This window comes from Uranotaenia lowii, chromosome 2, assembly GCF_029784155.1.
Source record: "Uranotaenia lowii strain MFRU-FL chromosome 2, ASM2978415v1, whole genome shotgun sequence".
NCBI lineage: Eukaryota > Metazoa > Arthropoda > Insecta > Diptera > Culicidae > Uranotaenia > Uranotaenia lowii.
In genome coordinates, this window is record NC_073692.1 from 296,411,532 (window position 1) to 296,434,017 (window position 22,486).

Below are 22,486 nucleotides of genomic sequence, written 5' to 3' on the forward strand. Positions count from 1 at the left end.
TTTGATTTTGAAATTTTCTTGTCGTTTGACAACATCAGGGTTGTGTTTGGTTTATCTCGATTGATGCACAGAGCGAAATGCATAGTGAGTTTTCTTGTGATTTTAATGTTTATTATTATTATGTTGAACAGGATTCATTCGACTTGGTTTATATAATCAGCAAATAAACCAAGTATAATTGAAGGTTACAACACGCCTTCTTTTAGTTGTTGCTATGTCACGGAGATTGACTCTCCGAAGTTCTCCTCGGTAACGGCCACTTGAATGGACCCAGACCTTTGTCAGACCTCACGCGTTGCTTACCACCAATAAACTTGTTGTGTTGTGGCGGTTTTGTGTCAGCTTTCGACCGTATATCTTCCGATCGTGGATATTTTCGATGGTACGAGCTTCTGGATCTGCACTGTATCTTCTTTGATGGTTGGAATCCAGTCAAAAGCCTCTCTGTATATCCTGTCGCAGCGTATGGCCAATCCATCTCCATGTTCGAATTTGCTCTACTATCCGACTGTGTACAATCAATAAGTATAGCAAAAATGTTTTACAATGTTTAGGACCCTTTAGGATATTTTCTGATTGCAGCAGAACACGTATACGAATTGTCATCTTCAAGGAAACGCCTCGCAATTACTTTGAATGTTCATTATTTATTATCAAATACAGATATTTCACTTTGAATCTCTCCCGTCGTCATTTTGAATATTATTTCTGATTCATTCACATAAGTTAGTATGCTTTGTTGTGTCCCACTGGGCACACTGTTGTGGCAGAGAGAGAAAACGAAGCTTGAGAAATAAATAAGCAAGAGCAAGCAGGCATTGCCTTGTGGTACCTCGATCTAGACACTTGTCTTTTTATTAAGTCCGGATATATTAGTTGGCGACAAGGAAAAGGAAAAATTTAGTTGAAACTTTTAAATATATTTATATTGTTAAAATCAATTATCGTGTGTAAATTCGGTCAACAACTGTTGTCGGGTGAAGGATATAACGCAGGTTATGCTAATTGGCTAAACAATTGGTTCCGCGGTGCCGTGTCAAAATTGGCCGTAGCTATCCCCTCGTATCATCTGTGTGGTAAAGTGAACATCTTTAGTCTAAATCTCCGTCAATCTAGAAGTCTAGATCTGAAAAAGACCGATTTTTCATTTTAAATTGTGTTTGAAGTGAATATAAAGCTTTTGAAAAGTGAAAAGTACTATTGTGAAAGCATCAAAGTTTTATTGTTTGAATTTCTCATTTTTCATTTCTATAGTTATTGTCCTCGCAACAATAAGTTTGAGCTTCATTGGAACAAAAAATCTCACCGTGAGAGTGAGTTCTGGTCGGGCTCAACTGAGTTCCCAAGCTGCAAAATATTTCGATCACCATCGACGGTAACTCATCGAGTGCTGAGTGGCATTCATTCGGTGCATTAAAGTGCATACAGTTTTGGTGCTTGCATATTCATACTTATTGGAATTGAAGGTAAGCCGTTTGCATTTATTTTTTATCGATTTTGGTAGTGGTAGTCCATTATGGCAGAATCAGGATCAAATTCGAACTTGGCGACATCAATTGAACCGTATAGGAGAGGTACATCCTTTTCCGATTGGATTGAGCGTTTAGGGTATTGCTTTTTGGTAAACAAAATACCAGAGGATGATAAAAAAGCCCATTTTATCACCCTCGCTGGACCATTTATTTTTTCCGAACTAAAGCTTTTATTCCCCGGTCCTGGTAAACTTACGGAGGCGTCATTTGCTCAAATAGTGGCTGCATTAAAAACGCGCATTGACAAAGTCGATGATGAGGTGTCGCAACGTCTGGCCTTTAGTGGGCGTTTCCAGGAACCAGGTGAATCAGCTGAAGATTATTTGCTATCCCTAAAGCTTATGGCAGAGTTCTGCAATTTCGAAGGCAAAGATAAAACTATTCGTGATAGACTGTTGTTCGGTGTTACGGACATACCTTTGAAGCAGTTGTTAATCAAGGAACCTACACCCAAAAGAATAAAGAAATTTTTTCTACGGGATTTTTCACGTAAACTATGATTTTGCTGCATAATATCGATTCTACGTGTGTTTTTAGTAAACATAGTATGTAACGGAAGCCCTGGTAGTAACGACTTTACTTCCACATAATTGTTGCATGAATTTCACGTAAAGTCTAAGTGAATGATTTAAATCCGTTTTGTGCGTTTGCTTTGAGCGTGTGGTTGTAAATTCTTATTAGAAAAGGGAATTATCAGCCAACTGATTTCGTTAGCTGTTGTAAAATTTTTGTGTCTAATGGAACTGTGGATTCAGCTTTGTCTTTTTGGTAAGTGATAATGATGCTTATGATAATCATGAATTTATTTTCGTTTTTCATCCCCTTTTAGCAATGGACACAACTCATCTTTCGTTGAACCTGGTGACGATCACTCGTTTTAAGTTGAACTGTACGGAAAAGATGTTAAACAGAACATATGAACGCAACAAAGGTGATTCATTTTTTATTTCAATAATATTTTTTTAATTAAATCATTCTTTTAAATTTTTGCAGGATTCCAAAAACCAAGCGAGCTGCAGAAATTGAGGGAAAAGTTATAAAATTGGTGTGAAAATAAAGTTTATTCTCAATTAAATTTGGTTTTATTTTATATCATAATAAACAAAATGGAACTACAAAGTAAAAACAACATTAATTTCATTTCTATACTAAAAATATTCCCAGTAGCTTTTACAAATAGACGGCGTAGAACGTACTAAAAATTCACGTAAATTGTGGGTGACTTCCATGAAGCACGAATTCTTATAGGGACGCGTTTACGCATTTTTTTCGTAGCATTTACGTGAAAATCATTTGGATAAAAATTATGTAGCTTTTCACGTAGCCGCTACGTGCAGATTATTTTGGGTGTAACTTAACTTTGGGTATTGCGGAAAAGATTATTGCTGGATATGAGTTGGCAAGAAAACATACTAAGGTAATGGAACATAGCCAGGCACAAACAGCTGCGGTAGGAATTGTAGGGTCAATGCGTGGACCAGTAAAAAGTCGACTAGGTACAAGGCCGACCAGGCGTGAACCGTATCGCTCGGAGGGTGCACAAAGTTTTGGATATAACTATAGACGCGATCGTCAACGTTATTATGATGAATCTAAAGAAAAAAAAAATTATCCAGGACAGCGTAGGCCAGATTACGACCGCATAACGTGTAGTTTCTGCAATCGTAAAGGACATCTAGTTCACAAATGTTTTGAATTAAAAAATCGAAAGAGAGATGCAGTTAAGTTTGCGGATGCAGTTGAAGATGTCGAGCCGAGAAAATTCGGAATAAATGCGGATAAGCAGCTGAGTGAAATGTTAAATCGGTTAAGAGCGGCAAAATCAGATTCTGAAAGTGACTCGGATACAGGTGATCTTCAATGTATGAATGTGACGTCCATAAACAAAGTAAATGATCCTTGTTTAGTAAATGTTGTGATTGAAGGTAAAATCATTCAAATGGAAATTGATTGTGGATCATCTGTTTCCGTAATAAGTCGGAATCAATATTCAAAATTTTTTGCTTTTCCATTACAACCATCTTCCAAACAATTAGTTGTAGTAAATGGGGGTAAATTATTGATTGAAGGAGAAGTCTTGGTTAAAGTGCAATATAATGGTCTAGAAGCGGTTTTAAAATTAATAGTGCTCAATTGCAATAACGATTTTTTACCATTATTTGGAAGAACTTGGTTGGATGTTTTTGTCCCTAATTGGAGATCAGTGTTTTCGAATGTGTCTTCAGTAAAAAATGTGAATTTAGACAAAGATAAAATAATATCGGAAATAAAACAAAAATTCTCAAAGGTCTTTGTGAAAGACTTTTCCTCTCCCATCAAAGGATTTGAGGCAAATTTGGTATTGAATATTGACAGCCCTATTTTCAAAAAGGCTTATGATGTTCCGTATAGGCTAAGAGAAAAGGTTGGATTATATTTAGATAAACTCGAGAAAGAAAAGGTGATTACACCTATAAAAACGAGTCGTTGGGCTTCACCTATAGTTATCGTTATGAAAAAGAACGACCAAATAAGATTGGTCATTGATTGTAAGGTATCAATCAACAAAGTTTTAATACCTCATTCTTATCCTTTACCGGTAGCCCAAGATTTGTTTGCTAAGCTAGCCGGTTCTAAATATTTTTGTTCTTTGGATCTGGAGGGGGCCTACACTCAGCTATCATTATCGGAAAAGTCCAAAAGGTTTATGGTTATAAATACACATAGAGGATTATTCACATATAATAGGCTTCCTCAAGGAGCTTCTTCGAGTGCTTCCATCTTCCAGGAAATTATGGAGAAAATATTGGCGGGCCTCGAAGGTGTGTTTGTTTATTTGGATGATGTTTTAATTTGTGGTTCAAGTATGGAAGAATGCAGAAAACGATTATTTTTGGTTTTGGAAAAACTTGATGAAACAAATGTGAAAGTCAATTGGGAAAAATGTAGATTTCTGTCCACTAGATTGAATTATTTAGGACATATATTAAGTGATAATGGGTTATTACCTTGCCCTGATAAAATTTCGACGATTCAAAAATCCAAACCACCAACAAATGTTAATGAATTGAAGTCTTTTCTCGGGTTGATTAATTATTATAATCGATTCATACCACATTTGTCATCCAAGTTATATTGTTTGTATAATTTATTAAGAAATAACGTAAAGTTTATTTGGGATTCCAATTGTACAAAAGCCTTTGAAGAAAGCAAACAAGCTTTAACTTCAACCAATTTTTTGGAGTTTTATGACCCAAATAAGTCAATTGTTGTTGTTTCTGATGCTTCGGGATATGGATTAGGAGGTGTTATTGCACACATCGTAGATGGCGTTGAAAAACCTATTTCCTTTACCTCGTTTACATTGAACGAGGCACAAAAACGTTATCCTATTTTACATCTTGAGGCATTGGCACTTGTGTGCACAATCAAGAAATTCCACAAATATCTTTATGGACAACAATTTATTGTATTCACTGATCATAAACCATTAGTGGGTATTTTTGGGAAAACTGGTCAGAATTCTATCTTTGTTACTAGATTGCAAAGATATATTTTAGAGGTATCAATATACGATTTTAAAATTCAATATAGACCTTCTTCGAAAATGGGAAATGCGGATTTCTGTTCTCGTTTCCCTCTTCTACAAGCGGTACCGGAAGATATAGATACAGAATTTGTTAGGAGTATTAATTTTAACAATGAATTACCTATGGATTATGGTAAAATTGCTAGTGCTACACTGAACGACAAATTTTTAAGAGATGTAATTTATTTCCTACGGAATGGTTGGCCAGAAAGAATCGAAAAACGATTTGTCGATGTTCATTCAAACCAGCATGAACTGGAAATAGTAGACCAATGTTTACTTTATAAAGACAGAGTTGTAATTCCGCAATTGCTACAAACTAGTGTGCTAAAGCTTTTACATGCCAACCATGCAGGAATTGTAAAAATGAAACAATTAGCTAGACGCACAGTTTATTGGTTTGGTATAAATTCTAGTATTGAGAAATACGTGGCAGAATGTGATGTTTGTGGCAGTAGAATGCCCATTTTTGAAACAAAAATATCATCTAAATGGACCCCAACAACAAGGCCATTCAGTAGAGTTCACATAGACTTCTTCCACCTTTCTAGTCATACATTTTTATTATTGATTGACAGTTACTCAAAATGGTTGGAAATAGTTTGGATGAAAAAGGGAACAGATCATAGTAAAGTTTTACAAAGATTGGTAGAATATTTTGCCAGATTTGGGTTACCAGACGTATTAGTATCTGACGGAGGACCACCATTTAATTCGCATAAATTTGTAATTTTTTTAGAAAACCAAGGTATAAAGGTTCTCAAAAGCCCACCATACAATCCTTCGAGCAATGGGCAAGCCGAAAGGTTAGTAAGGACTACCAAGGATGTTTTAATAAAATTCTTGCTAGATCCAGAATTCGCTGATTTAAACATAGAAGATCAAATAAATTTATTTTTAATAAACTACAGGAATACCCCGACAAATGATGGAAATTTCCCTTCTGAAAAAGTATTTACATACAAGCCTAAAACAATTATGGATTTATTAAACCCTAAATTGAAATCTAAACAAATGCTGACGCAGTCGTGCAAAGAAACAAAAAAAATTGTAGGAAAGGAAAGGGATTTGCATGATCCATTCAATAAATTATGTGAGGGAGATGAGATATGGTACAAAAATCCGAAAATTCATAACAACGCCAGGTGGCTGAAAGCAATATACTTAAAAAGGTTTTCTCAAAATACTTTCCAGGTACTAGTTGGAAACGTGCGAATTATGGCTCATCGTACCCAAATACGGATCCCGGCCCGTCAGGACAATTCCTCTAGGCCTAACGTGAATATTAAGACTGCGCATTCTAGAGACAAAGAAGTGGGTCAAACGGCAACTGCAGAGTCCAACAGTGAAGAGGAGTTTCTGGGATTTCCGGAAGTGGTTGATGAAAAGAGAATGAAAAGAAAAAGAAAAGCGATCGATCTTGGAGTAGAATTACGAAGATCAAGTAGGAACAAGCGATCAAAAGTGCATTTAGATAATAGTATTTCATAATGAATTGGAGTTAAAAGTAAGCTAAATAATAGATGAATAAGAACATATAAAGGGGGAAGAGCTGTTGTGTCCCACTGGGCACACTGTTGTGGCAGAGAGAGAAAACGAAGCTTGAGAAATAAATAAGCAAGAGCAAGCAGGCATTGCCTTGTGGTACCTCGATCTAGACACTTGTCTTTTTATTAAGTCCGGATATATTATGCTTTTCGTTAACTCCACCGCATCTGATAATAAACACTCTTTAACTTTTTCCTCATCTTGCTTAAAAGTGTCTTCAGTTGAAATTGACTTCGCCAAAGAAAACAATAAACGTAATCGAGTTTGAACATGTCAATTATTATCATCGATGTTTTCGCCTTCTTTTCAATCAATATTTCAGAAAAAGCCAATCAAAAAACTAAACATCAAAGAACTATCGTTCATCTAATTTTGCATCACTCGAAAACAAGGACAATGAATCTGATTAGCGAGAGTCAGTACCAAAAGATGAGGTAAAGCGACATCTCGTTCTAATAAATATAGTCGAGTAAGATTCGCATTTATGAATCTATTCCTTTTATTTTAAATGTTCTCTTTAAATTGATTACTCTGCAAAATAAGTTCAATATTTGTATTAATAGGACGTTGCACGAAACATGAAAACAAAAACTACGTAAACAACCAGATTATGCTAAGAGAAAGAAAAAAAGGCGCGACTTCTCGAAGCTGCTTGTTTACGAGAAGACCGAAAGTTCAAACTATTCTGCAAATATTTTAAAATATGATGTTTATTTTTCTCTCCTCTCAACTCTCGTTTCAAAAGGTGTGTGTTCCTGTATGTGTCAGTGTTTTCAATGCTCTTAAATTTAGGTGTGAGTACAAGTGTATTTGCTGTTCCAGGTTGTGTCTGCATGTGTGTTGGTGTTTGTATGTGTGTCTGTGTGTCTTCCCTAAGAGAAATACGTAACGTCAGCTAACGGAAACTTGTGGCGATGCCGTTCTACGGCAAAATGTAGCGCACATAAGGAATCTCAACGTCTTCACCTTCGACGTCGTTGCAGCAAATCTCAAAGACCAGCGCACGTACGTGCGGTTCGATTTCCTTCTTCGAGACACGCCGCACTACCTCGGACATGGTTAGGCTCAGCCGTTCCGTCTTCTTATCCTTGGCCATGAAGAATGCATATAACATACATACGCCCTGAGACAGCATCGTAATCTGCAGCTTATGTTCGCGCTCGAAATAGTCCAGGAACTCCTTGAGCGTGAGATCGCCCTGCACATCAAAGCGATCCCACAAGGTCCAGTCTTTGTCGTAGTAGGTTTGCTTCTTGGCTTGGATCGGCTCCGAGAAGGTGAAGAACGGCAGGGCCAGATTGATGAAACCGTTCTTGAAGCGTTCCAGGGTGTTAAAGCTGAGAATAAAGAAAAAAATATTAAATATTATTCGAGTTCATTTTATTATTATTATTCCAACTCCGACTATGAGATGTGTACTAGAGTGCCCCAAATGACCCGACATTTGAAAAAGTTATGCGCTGCAGGCTTGAATTGATCCTAGGCCTAGTACAAGGTCTTATACCAAATTTGGGCCAGATCGGATCACGGGAAGGGGTCGCCTAACGAGCCTAAAGTTTGTATGGGATTTTGGGACACTTTCTTCGGGAGAAAACACGAAAGTCCAGTTTTTCATTAATAACTTTGGTCCCCTTCGGCCGATTTCTTTCGAAAACGTTTTTTCTTAAAGTCTAAATTGTGAAAAATATTTTATCCGAAGACTGCATTTCGATTAGAGTTAATGCACAAAAGTTATTAAGCTTAAAAAATTAGTTATCTTTTTTAAGGGTGATATTCATCACTATTAATGAGACACTGCTTCGAATATTTTGACGCAGCAATAACAGTGAGGAATATCACCATGGAAAAAGTTACTTCATTTTTTAAGTTTAATAACTTTTTTATCTTAACTCTTATCGAAATGCAGTCTTGGAATGAAATATTTGTCATAATTTAGACTTTAAGAAAAACCATTTTCAAAAGAAATCGGCCGAAGGGGGCTAAAGTTATTAATGAAAAGTTGGAAAAAAAACAAAATGTCTCAAAATCCCATACAAAAACTTTCGGCCTTTCGGTTCGTTGAGCGACCCTTTCCCGTGATCCGATCTGGCCCAAATTTGGCATGAAACCTTATTCTAGGTCTAGAATCAATTTAAGCATGCAGCGCATAACATTTCAGAAGAAATTTCTCATAAAAATTTGAGGCAGTCTAATGTGTACTTAACATTATATCCTGCAAAATGTATAGGGTTAGCGTCGTTCAAGTCACATAGCAAGTTTTTGTTAAGTGCTAATCTTTTCAATATCGAACGAATATATATCGTCGTTGATCATTTGAAGCATTTTTATGCTCATTTCATGAGACTTGCTTTTCAAAACAAGTAACAAACAAAATTAACGTAGGCAAATGGCAAATAGAATGCCATTCTGTGTACAACACTTCGCTTTTTGAATTCCGTGAATATTACCACTAATTTCGTTTTGATTAGGTTTTTTTTGTAAGTCTCTGTGGCGATTCTATTCGATATTATACCTACCGAAAAGAATTAGGTATATACAAAGTTTTTACTGTTTGATTGCTTATGCCCTGGCAAACTTTTGATTTAAAATTTGGGTTTTTTGTAATCTTCTGATGATTAAAAAAAACTAACATTAAGAATCAATACTCACCCCTGGGCCAGCTTGTATAGCTCCAGCGAAACGCACCCGGCAACTAGCGAGGTGGTCGTGGCAATGGCTGGCATAATTTTACCGGCAATCAGCTTGGATTTATGCCGATCGGCCGGCGGAATTTTGTAGTTGGCAGCGCGCAGATTTGACGCGGCCACGATGAAGTCCATGTGCAAATTGGTATCGTCGTCCTTTTCGAACTCCAGCGGAGTGATGCTGAAGTCGAGCCGACCAAGCGAGGCCAGCTCCTTCTGCAGCCGGGTGATACGGTCCTGGTCCAGCTCTTCCGATGTGCCACCGTTGGCTTCGGCCTGCATGGCCGCATCGGTGACAGCAATTTTCACACCCGATCGAGGTATGAATGCAGGCACCTAACATAATTAGAAAATTTTAATTGTAGAAAATCAGGTCGCTTGTAAAAACATAGTTTGTCCTACAAATTAGTTGTGACAAACATTGGCAGAATGATTATCAAAGGTAACTAATTCATTGCAGCAATTGTAATATTCCTACTCTAATAATAGACATAAACAGCTGTACGTTTGATGTCCCATGGAAAGTAGGTGTTTTTTTAGATAAATTTGTGTTGGTAATCGAAGTTCAACTAACCTGAACCTTGGCAGCCATTTCGGCAATCGCTTCCCGGTTGCGTAGTTGTTTGACGCCGTACACTGCAGCTTGAAGATTGGCAGTCGCAAAAATGTAATCCACATGGAGTGGATTTTGGATATCGAATGTGATCGCTTCCGGGCAACGCTTCGGGCCCGACCAGAACGGCTGCCCGGTCGAGGTTTGCTGATCAGGTGGGAAGTTGAACAGCAACTGGCGAATCTGGTTCGAGTATTGCTCCTGGAAATGAAGCCGGGCCCATTTGACGCAATCTTCGATGCTCTTGGGTCTCTCGTCGATGAGGGCAGTCTGTTGGGAGGAAAATTAAATTATTACAGTTGATATTTTATTCAGGAATTTGAAAAACAATTGTGAAATACCTTGACGGATTCCAAAACTTCCAACGGTTGAACGCCTGGCAGTCTCAAGGTACGTTCGATGAAGAGCGGATCCGATACATACTGGGCAGCGTTGGCAGCGGACTGCTTGAAAATGCCTTCGAACATATCGCGAGCCCATTGAAGGGTGTGCTCGATGGCGTTCGGGAAATTTTTCAAAGTACAGATAGGAATCGATTTTTCCGGAGGATCTTGGGATGAGCTGTATGATTCTGTCAAGAATGGTACAACAACCTGGAATACAACAATGTTATAAGTGCAACCTAGCAAAGCTTCAAATAGTTATTGTTCAACTAACCTGAATATTTCCCATAGTTCCAAGAGTACCCGATTCCAAAAGCGGTTTCCTGTAATAGACACAGCGACGATCCATGTAAATACGGGCATCAATATTGTCCAAAGCATTGGCTACACCGTCCAAACGTTCGAAAAATTTGTCGTCGTAGATTTTCTCTGTTTCGACTCCGACACGATTTTCATGGGACGTAACATTAATATCTCCATTCATGCGCTTAACTGCCAGGGCAGCTACGCGACTCTTGGGTTGCTGAACATCGTGCGGTCGGAACAGAAACTGCCTGTTCAGGTTACTCTTTTCGATCAGATCCATATCAGTGACAATAATTTCTCCCTCCTCTTTTGCGGCCACGCCAATCATGGCGAAGTTCTTCAACAATTCACACCCAATAGCACCGGCTCCAACGACGAAATATTTCAACTTTCCAAGGACTTCCTGGAATTTGCGTCCGAAAACAGCAATTTGCCCATCGTATCTGGATCCAATCGGTTGGCATTCTTCTTCCGACAATTCACCTTCGGGCAAACAATCGACAGCATCGAAGCAGAAGTATTGATAGATCGGGGTAAACTTTCCGGTGCAAGCTTTCATCACTTCCTGGGCAGTGATCCCTCCAATTGTGCCATTCATTGGGCATAAATCTCCCGCACATACCTTGGCAAAGGTGGTCAGCATGCGTTCGTTGACTTCATCCACTTTGAGCTCCTTGGCACGTTCCTTGCACAATTCGACAAATTCAGCGGCATCATCGACATTCCACGGACGTGGCGTGCGACCATGTTTTTCCTGATACCGTCCGAGCACGGTAAATGCAATCTGCGTATTCTGCGGATGGTCCCATTTGGAGAAATCGGACATAATGAATTCAGGAGCGTTTTCAGCCTCCGCCAGCGGTTTGAACGACACCTGCTTTGGCATTTTAACCTGGGTGACGATTCCTCCCCTAACATAAACTCCCAATTTGGTGGTGTCTCCGATGCTGAAGGTGTACGGTCCCAATGTTTTGATTTTGATTGGTTCGCAACCATTCAGCTCAGTCATACCCTCGACCTAATGGGTTCGAAGAGCAAAAGGAACATTTTGAAGTTAAGTTATATCATATAGGTAAAACTGGCGCTATGCAATCATTCATGATACCTTCCGCAAATAAGGTGCATGGAATCGATTTTTTTTTCACGAAACCCACAACGCTACGTGTTTACATGTCATAGCGCTAATTAGGCAGATGACTCATGCTGTGTCTGTTTTCTGTTGATTAGCCCGTTGTTTTAAATTATAATTTTCAACATAAGAAAATTAAATTGTTGTCACATTTTCGTAGGTGATGCAATCTCCGCAGGTTCAAGTCCTGCCGGTGAGCCGTTGTATCTTTTTTGGAAAATTCATGATATTTATGGATTATGTTCTTCCGTTCTTTGTACCTCATGTTTCTCTAATTCTTTCCATCACCTACTATAATGTGATTATTTTCACGTACAAAGATGTACCAAGCGATTTCATAACATCAGTACATACATTGATCAGTGTATTGATAAATTGTTGTACTTTCTTGGTTTTTTCAATGTTTGCTTTAATTATTGCATCTATAAATCGATACATTTTTAGCTTTGTTTACAACGAAAAATGCATGCGTACCGTAAATTGATAAAATTGTCTCGATCGTCGCAAACGAACGGAAATATCTTTAACGTCACCACACGCAGTGGGCACATTAAAAGAAGCTTCATTCATATAAGTTCTCAGTTCAACGAGATCGCAACAGAGAATGCGCTCCACTCGTGCAAATATCAAGACGCTAAAAGAAAACCCGATTCCCAAGTACCCACCTACTAAATCTGCTCGAAGCGAGTTCGTTTCGGTTTCACGCTTCGCTGCTAACCCCGGAAAAACATTGAATGGTTTTGATTTTCCCCAGTGACGTCACACGTTGTATCGTCACTCCACTCGTCTCATTAGGAGACGATCGACATCGATGTCGGAGGAAGGCGTACGCTTTTTATTTTGCGCACAGTAACGGACACAAAAAAGCACCATGAACGAAAACAAAAAATCGGGTTAGTCTCGATTATGTATGTGACACGATCGAAAACATGAAAAAGAGTGGAAAATGTATAACCGGATAATGATCTTGTCACAAAGAACGGTTATCAAAATTGTCACCTATAAACTTAATTATTTTTCACATTTTCAAAAAATTTCTAGGAGACAAATTAAATTCACTGAATAATTGGCAAAGGTAACAAACAGGTTTTTTGTAAATATTACCTGACGAAACACTTTTTTCGCAATTTTTAATTACAGAATCCCGGTAATTTTATACCGAATGATCGAAAATTTTTACCAAAAAAAACTACCGAACTCGAAACTACCGATTAATGACAATAATTTAAAGTTGATTGAAAAATAATATGCAAGACTAAAGCTATACTAAAAAGGGGTTTTCGATCTAACAAGCTATGTTCATGTTATCGATTACTGCTGGTAAAGCCACAAAGGTAAATGTACATACAACCTGTTCTTTTTATTTTGCCCGACACTGTGTGTGTCGGTTCATTTTGCTCGGCTTTAAAGAAGTTCATATACTTAGGTGTATGATGTGGACTGAAATGCGTCGCTCTTTTTTTGCATCATGTAAATTTTTATGATATTTTTGTCATAGCCATTTTAATTTAATTTTCTTGACACATTAATTGAGTATTTATATAATGAAGACAAGCAGGCTTTTAATACTTGGAATACAAAATTCAAAATGTACACTAGACTGCCCCAAATTTGTATGGAAAATTTCAAGCTTGTGAAATGTTATGCACTGCTGGCTTAAACTGATCCTAGGCCTAGTAAAAGGTCTCATGCCAAATTTGGGCCAGATCGGATCATGGAAAGGGGTCGCTCAACGAGCCTGAAGTTTGTATGGGATTTTGAGACATTTTGTTCGGGAGGAACATGACAGTCAAGTTTTTCATCAATAACTTTGGTCCCCTTCGGTCGATTTCTTTTGAAAACGGTTTTTCTTAAAGTCTAAATTATGACAAATATTTCATCCCAAGACTGCATTTCGATTCGACTTATGATAAAAAAGTTATTAGACTCCAAAAATTGGGTTACTTTTTTCAGGGTTATATTCATTACTGTTTAAAAAATCATTTTAAACAGTTGGAAATGATGAGAACATAAAGAAAAAAAAATTAAAATAAATTGCGATGCGAAGAGGACAAACGTTATTCATGATAAACTGGATTTTCATGTTCCTCCCGAACAAAATGTCTCAAAATCCCATACAAACTTTAGGCTCGATAAAATGCTAAAATTAAAATATTGATGTTTTTTGTACATTATTATAAATTATGAAGCAATAAGTTATTAGAACCAACTTGGAAACCGACATATATAAAAAGAAATCACGATAAACAGAGGAATCGAAATAAAACCAGTTTAAAAAGCATTTAAGATTTTTAACATTGCTATTAATTGGTTCTTACTTTTGTTTATAACATTTTCCTACCTCTTCCAACTATTCAAAAAAAATTCATCTCGCGTTGTTGAAATATTAATAAAAAATAATCTTTTTATGTTCGTTTCATCCAGAAGCATGACTGAAGCTTACATAGGAAAAAAAACATTTCATAGCTTTTTTACTTGGAATATATTTAGAACTACTCAGTTAGATGGCAAAGTTGGGCCACTTGATTAACTATAGAATGGATTTGAATAAGAGCTTAACCCAATATTTTTTCAGAAACTTTTACTGGCCTTTTAAAATAGAATTTATATCTAATAATTATTGTCTCTTCAAAAATATAAAAAAAAAACTAGATCAGTTTTCATTATTTTCAACATTCTACAGAATTCTTTCGATAAAATCGAGTACAACATGCATGTTGATTTACTCTTATTTTTTTTCCAAAAGAAACCGAAACTTCTTTATTCGAACAAATTGGTAAGTGTGTAAAAAAAGTTGGATTTTTATCCATTGCTCTACGGTTTTTTTTTTTGCGGTATTCGAGATTAATCTTTTTGTTGTTGTAAATATGCACTAAGCAATTTCAAAATCACTTTAAAAAAAACACACTTCTTGTTCAGGGTCATTTTGTGCGAGTAGAAATAAGGCTTTCGACACAACACGAAGCCCACAACCGCCAAGCCTGGCAGCCCTTCCCCCGTAATTAGCCATGAGTCACAAAGAGAAAACACTTTTCGAATTGAAAAGAAAAAATGAAAAAGATTCGCATTTCCGCACAATGGGAAGGTACCATCAATCAAAATCACCTAAGTAAATCACACACTCACCTCCGTGAATGTAACGTAATCTCCGTCCTCGAATCCATGACGATTTTCATCCAAACAGGTCACAATGCTTTCCACATCGTTTGTAATACTGGCGACCATCGCCGAACCCGGAGTGGCCCCCGTTTGATCATACACGGTAAAATCGGTGCCGAAATCGCAGAAGATCTGCGAAAACAGGCCACGGGTGTCGGCCACAATCAGGGCGATGTTGTGCCGATGGGTAATCACGGCAACCCGATGCTGCTCAGCAGGACTGGTGGCAGTCAACACAACAACCCGGAACTTGCGGAGAAAATCCTCAGTCAGATCCCCCGTATAAGCACTGGTAGGCACATAGTTGTTCAGCTCCGACAACTGGCCACAGCTGGCCTCGGCCCGGTTCTTGCCAATATCCCCCGGGGTCAGGTAGAACTGCGATGACAGATCCGCCAGCGAGCAAAGCGCTTTGTCATGCAGGGTGACAGATTTCACCCCACCGAGGATTACGTTTTTCGCAATCTCCACACCCAGCCCGCCGAGGCCGGAAATGAGCACATCGGAACGGGCCATTTGCCGCATCGCCTCGTGACCGAGGACATACAGCTGCCGAGAGTACAGACCCTCATCGATTTCCTGCTGCTGCTGGCCAGCGGATTGGCCTTCGAACGGTGCCGTGGATCCATTGTTGTTTGCCGTCGCCATTACAACTTCTTCTTTTTGCTGCTGCTGCTCGGCTACTACTGCGGCTGCTTCTGACTTTTCCTAGGGTAACCAGGGAGAGAGAAAACAACAGAGTATGAGCATATACACACAGAAACGAGAAAAACGCACGCGAATGAGGCCAAAGCAGCAAGGATGGTGAAATTGTGGGGGTGCTCAAGAGGCAAAGTTGTTGACAAAATAATGAGTGAAAAGTTTTTTTCGTGTGAACTATTTTGAGAACTGGAAGTGTAAAAGTAAACAATATTATGGTTGAAATTTAACTAAACCGAGCTGAAAGTTCAAAAATTATAGTAAATGAAAAAACAACAATGAAATTTCAGAAAGATGATACTTATTTTCAATAACCATGCAAAATTATATGCCAATAAATATATCTCTTGAAACTTATTTTAGTTTTTTGTAAATAAACACTTTTTTCTTCATCTTTAACCGCCGTTTCTTTTCCTAACTGGTTGTTTGGAATGTAAGGATTGTTTCAATGTAGAGTTTTTCATCGAGAGCCAGCTAGTTTACGAGAAATTGGCAATTGAAAAAGATGCACATCACCTCGACATCGTAGGTGAAAATAGAAAATTCGCAAAAAAAAAGTCGTTGTAAATATCCTTTATTGTCGAAATTCTATCTTTTTTACAGTTATTGGATAGATAACTAGTAAATTGAACATTCTGCATTAAAAGTTTGAGAAAATAGTGCACAGCATTGTTTTAATAGCCATCGTCCACACTTACCCCGGTGTACCTTAAATGAAATTCCCTTTAAAATTTTTAAATGTAGCTCAAGGATTGAAATTTTACAAAAACAATGTGCGTAGGAAAAATAATCTAGATATTTCAAGTAATTGTTTAATAATGCTAACTTTGTGAAAATCTGTTCAGCAGGTACGGGGACAATCTAGGACAGACGTAGATAAAACAGACATTGGGCTTAAAGAAAGCAATACACAATCTATATACAGACACCGTTCGTTTTTGGCAACATTCGATTTTGGCAACATCGGTTTTCAGAAACAACATTACCTTTTAGTTTTCGTTATAACAGGATCAATATAATTTAGACAAACACCATACATACGTATTTATGTTCTGAAATGGTGATAAAATGCAACAATAGAAACAAAAGTTTTTAATAAATTTATAAAGTACTCAAAAATGACAAAAAGATGAAAAATTCAAAAAGTTAAAAAACAAATTCAAACAAAAGATTGAAATTATAAAAAACAATTAAAAAATGATGGAGAATAACAAAAACAGCAAATATGTCAAATGAAAACAAACAATATAAACAATACAAGAAAGGTGCAAAATGCATCAAAAACATGATGAAAAAAAAATAAAAAAAATAATACAAATGGTCGGAAAAGGACTAAAAATAACGTTTTTGGTAATAATAATAGTTATTTTGTAAAAATAACTGAAAAATAAGTTGAGAAAAAAAACCGTTCGATTTTGGGAACATTCGATTTTGGCAACACAAAATGTACGGGCGGGTAGCCAAAATCGAACGGGGTCTGTATATATAAAAATGAGTTTCTGTCTGTCTGTCTTTCTGTCTGTTCGCTATAAACTCGAAAACTACTAAACCGATCTACGTGAAACTTGGCATATGATGGTGTTGGAGGCTGGGCAATGTTCCTATAATAGTTTGGGACCCCTCCCTCTTTCTGGAAGGGGGAGGGGGTCTCATATAAAAGTAATAAGTCTTCATAACTCGAAAACTTTTCAAGCAAATCATAGCAAACTTGGCATTGGTGGGTAATTGAGTACGAGGAATGTTTCTATAGATTGTTGGTAGGAAGGAGGGAGGGGCCCTACCTTATATTTTTTTACATAACTGGAGAACTAATCAAGCTAATGGAACCAAATTCTGCATGGGAAGGTAGTGGAATACGAGAAATGATTATATGATTATTTCAACCCCTCCCTCCATCTAGTGGAGATACAGAAAGGAGGGGGGCTTTAACCAACCCCTTTGTTATTGTATAACTTGGAAACTATTCGAACAAATGAAAACAAATTTGGCTTGGAGAGGTATTTGGGTACGATAAATAGTTCTATGAATAGTGGAACAATAAAAAGTGGGTAGAGGGTCACTTATACATTTTTTTTTTAATATTTCGACTTTTCGAGAAAATGGAACCAAATTTGCATGGGAGCTCATTTGTTCACGGACAATGTTTCTTCGATGGTTTGAGACCCCATTCTCTTGCCAGATGGGAGATATAAAGTGGGGAGAGGGTCACCCATTTTTTGAATAACTTGAGAACCTATCGAGAATGAACCCATATTAATAACAATAATATTGTGTTACAGTACTAAATGTAAATCTCACGGCTTGTTCGTAAATTGATTTTTTCTATTGAAGTGATTTTTTTTTATCGATGCTGGCGTTATAAACAAACATATACAAAAGCATTGAAAAGGGATTTGACATCTACCAAAAAATTAATATACGAGCGCGCCGTTAATTTTAGTTTAAGAGCTTTTACACCCTCCCCTGGTAACCCTATGGATTTTTTTGTTCTGTGTCTCACCTTCGCTGAGTTGTTGGCCGATGACGAGGACGATGAGGAGGCGCAGGAGGCAGCGGCGGCTGAGCTGCTGCTAGTCGACAACGAAGCAGTTGGCGACGAAGGTAGTGGCAGTTTCCGCTTTTTGGCGGCTGGGGGATCGACGGCGGAACTGTCCAAATGAAATTCGCCACTAGACATTAAGCTACAGTTTTCGGACGAACCGGTTGCGTCTCCGCTGAGTCACGATTGGACCGCAGAGCCACCACCAGGCCGGAAAAAACTAAAAACGGAGCACCCAAATTCTGGTTTTGGGGGCACAGATCGGAAACGAACGACCAATTGAAGGACAAGCACCGCGCGACTCTATTCCAGCGAACACGGGAGACGGAACTCTTGCGAAAGCAACACCAAAATGGGGAAAACCAAGATCGCACGGCTAGCCCAGAATGTTCGGAAGGAATTTGATTTTCTTCTCTGCACCAACACTCCCGACGAATTGCACACGTTTCGCACAAGAACCACGCACACCTGGAAACAAAATGCAGCTAGATTTTATTAGTCACCGGCGATGGTATCCGTGTGGTCACAAAAATGTTCAGCTTTTAATTTCGCAAGCAATAACTACTAAAGAACGGCGATGCGAGACTCGAGTGCAAGACTGATGCCAAATTGAGCGAATGTCGACTTCCGCGAAAAAAGGGCCGGCTCAGAACCGCGCGGCCGCTGAACTGAAGTTCGCGGAGTTGACGGTCAATTGACAGCTAGCACGAGCCTGTTCAAGATGATCAGCGGCATAGAGGTGCCAAGTGTCCTGATTTTTTCAAAAACATTCGAATTGTCATGATTTTTGAATGTGTTTTTAACATGTCCTGAATTGTCCTGATTTTCTTAAAAACACCTTAATTCCAATCGAATTTGTAATTGAATGATGAGATCGAATCGAAAAAATTTGTAATGAAATGATTAAACTCGTCTAACCAAAGGTATTCTTCGGTTTAAATGGCGTTTTTCGATATTAAATGCAGGCCAGTCAAGAAGCTGTTCAAATTGTGTTGCATAAATTAAGACGTTTAAATAGCCTGTATTTCTTGACACAAATGCCAAAGCGTTGGTAAAGTGTCACAAATAAACAGAAAAAAATAACCTGTATTTCGTCTTTATGCAATCTAAGCAGAAATGTATACCATTCAGAAGAGTCCTCAAAAATCATAGAATTTTTCTTCGCGGTGTACTGATTTTGAACAAAACCACTTGGCACCCCTGGGCATCATATGCACTCAGAGGTGCCAAGTGTTCTGATTTTTTAGGATTTGTCCTGATTTATGAGAGCCGGTCCTGATATTTTATAAAAACGCTTGAATTATCCTGATTTTTGAAAAATAATGGTCTTTAAATGTCTTGATTTAAAAAAATACTATAACATAACTGAATTTATAGTTAAATGATGAGAACATCAAACAAATCTGTAATAAAATAGTTAAATCATTCATGTTCCAAATGATATTCAAATGGCCAGCACGCTTCAGTTGCCTTGATAGAGGCGTCTTCAGTACCCGTATTTTTCCTTTAGTTATACAATCTAAGCCCAGCTACATTTATCCCTATCAATTTAGTGGTGTCCTAAAAAATTCTGATTTTTTCATCGAATTGTTTACAATTTTTACAAAACCACCTGGCACCTCTGTGTTTTTTTTTATTTTAAATGGGTATGCACTGAAAGTTTTTTTTTGTGGTATTTTGTTCAAACCAGACACTATTCAAAAAACAAAAATGTTTGGAAACCCTACATGGGGTAAAGGCCCATTTACACTTCACGTAAAATTTTTTAAAAATTAATATAAGTTATGCAATTAAAATAAAATGTTTTTTAAATTTTCCTCAAAATTAAAGGATTTTTGTAAAACAAAAATTGTTTGTAATCATAAAAGTAAACTTCTGTGATTTTTTCAGTGAAAAAAATCTTGGTTTTAAAAGTATCACCACTTCTCAAAGCGGTTCAAAATATCGTTACCAAAATCCGTTACCCTATGGGCAGCATCATACATCATGCCGCAGAAAGTTGTTGTGGTATCCTGTTTGGAGCTAAAACCTAAACTGGAATGTGAAACCGGTTTTGAGAGTGTAGAGTCAGTCTTGGTGAGAACGGTACGCGAATACAGACGTATGAATAAGAGTGCTTGTGGTTTAGATATTAATAATCCGAAATACCATATTGGCGATCCTCTGCCAGTGAATTTTAGAAACATCAAGGATAAGAAGTCACAATTTGGTAAGTAATAGAACTGTTATTTTAGTCTGAGATGTGGTATAGTTTTCATAAGCATTCCGTGAAAACGAAAAGTGCAGCCATTTTGGAGGACGCATAGCCATAATCAGTTCAAGACACTAAAGAAAAGGACAGCTATTAATAAAGGAGAGAAAAAGAAAAGAAATCGTGCATAAATCTACTGTTCGTGTTGCCAAGTTGCATCCTAGAAAACAAAATAAAAAGGAACACGAATGAGACGTAGTCAAAATTGAAAAAAAAAGTTTAGTCGGGTTTGGTCCAAGACAAACTAAATTGATAGAACTGAGTCGGATAAGGTCCATGACCAAGTTTCAATATATTGACAAGCATCATGTAAACTTGAACCTGGGTAAGCCATGGTCAAAGTTAAGTTAAAGTTTAGTCGGGTTTGGCCCAAGACAAACTAGTTAAAATGAACTGAGTCGGAATAAGTCCATGACCAAGTTTTAAGATGTTGTCTTGCCTCGAAAAGAGAGTATTGAATCGATAGTTGTGAAATTGTTGAGCAGGGATTTGCCCAAGACCAACTAAACCAACTAAACAGAATTTGAAGAAGAGTTTATTAAAAAAAAACAAAAAAAAAAATCATTACCAAAAAAAAAAAAAAAAGTAAAGCTGAAAGCACTGCACTATGAAGAGAAATCGATACGTGATGTGTTCAACCAAAAATGGTACAAGGTAATCAGAAGTGAACTATAGATATCCTTTTCTAAATTCCCACAGGACTATACTTCGCTCCTTGTTGAAGAAAGACAGCCTGAGTAATTTTGGTGGTCAAATAAAGATGTTTTTCTACTGACGGCGCCCATTTTGTTTCTTGAAACCGTTGCGCTGCTACTCTCGTTTGTGGAAGTCATTTTTTAATTTTGTGAAGGAAAAACTTTGGATTTTATAAGACAGGTATGTTAAATATATAACCTTTAATGTAAGATTACTGACAAAGACAATTTATTAGGATGAGTGGTTTTTGGCATGAAAGTGACATCTCGTTGTCGGATGATTCTGACGGAGGGTGTACCCCGGAAAAAATGCCAGTACCAGCTGGAAAAAAATCTGCGTATTACAAGAAAAATACCAGCGTAACTAGCGTAGAGCAAAAGAGAGAGGACAATACGAGATCTGATTGGCTTTCTGGACCGTGGCCGCTAAAGCCTTTTAATGAATCCCTTCCGCCAAATCAAAGAAAAGCAGAATGGTTCCGCTTCAAGGGACAGTTCGAAAGAATTGTATCGTGTAAAGGCACTGTTGATTCCTCTACCAAACTGACTGGGCTCAAGATTTTTGCAGGTGATTATCTGCTAAGCATTATAGAGCTGCAGGAAAAGATGTTTACCGACCGAGTCTTTCATGGACTGGGTTTTACGCCTTGAGTCGCAGGCAAAGTTCTGTGATTTTGTCGAGGATCAAAGGAAGGAAGAGTTTGTCCAAGCGTTGATCCGACGGTCCGTTCCAGACATAGCTCAAAAGCTCTTTGAGATGTCTAATATTTGGGAAATGATGGTATAGTACAGACAATCGTGAAATTATTGCAATGTAATTTAATTTCTTTAATTACTTTTTTTTTTTTATTTTCTTTTAGTTGCTTCGGAGGATGACTCCTCAGACACGGAGATGCATTCAAGGGAACCCTTTATTGTGACCGGGGATGGTAAAGCTGGCGATGAACTTGATGGAGCACCTCCAAACAAAAGGCCTCGTTCCACACGACAAATCAAGCGTCCTCAGAAATATTTGGATAACGTTGAATCGAATATTTATTGAAAGCCAGCGTTATTTACGTCCCGGGGAGGATGTGGTATCCTGTTTGGAGCTAAAACCTAAACTGGAATGTGAAACCGGTTTTGAGAGTGTAGAGTCAGTCTTGGTGAGAACGGTACGCGAATACAGACGTATGAATAAGAGTGCTTGTGGTTTAGATATTAATAATCCGAAATACCATAGTTGTCTGCACAAACAATTTCGATCCTGACCGATTTTACGCAGACCGAATACGTGCTCGTTCAAGCAATGCCATGCACGATGCAAATCGTATTCATATAGACATGCACAATTGTATTGCATTTTTACAAATTTGGTGTGGTTCGTTCAAATATCACGTA

General features: G+C 37.7%; 1 protein-coding gene across 1 annotated transcript; it reads right to left on the minus strand.

Moving 5' to 3' along the window:
* Positions 1-627: 627 nt before the first annotated feature.
* On the minus strand, positions 628-18,758 carry LOC129744396 (ubiquitin-like modifier-activating enzyme 1). The gene is made up of 7 exons (XM_055736900.1): positions 18,122-18,758; positions 14,890-15,630; positions 10,603-11,652; positions 10,287-10,538; positions 9,907-10,215; positions 9,298-9,668; positions 628-7,985 (listed from the first exon to the last, which is right to left on the minus strand). Exons 1-7 carry the CDS (start codon positions 18,296-18,298, stop codon positions 7,571-7,573), a joined length of 3,315 nt encoding a protein of 1,104 aa, XP_055592875.1. The 5' UTR covers positions 18,299-18,758; the 3' UTR covers positions 628-7,570.
* Between the last annotated feature and the right edge of the window lie 3,728 nt (positions 18,759-22,486).

Bases quoted from the DNA above. Each gene is read 5' to 3' on its own strand.
- LOC129744396 (XM_055736900.1), bottom strand. From the start codon at position 18,298: ATGTCTAGTGGCGAATTTCATTTGGACAGTTCCGCCGTCGATCCCCCA. The intron at 10,539-10,602 runs GTTAGTTGAACA...GTTGTATTCCAG, and splicing joins GAACTATGGGAAATATTCAG to GTTGTTGTACCATTCTTGAC. The intron at 10,216-10,286 runs GTATTTCACAAT...TCCTCCCAACAG, and splicing joins AAGTTTTGGAATCCGTCAAG to ACTGCCCTCATCGACGAGAG.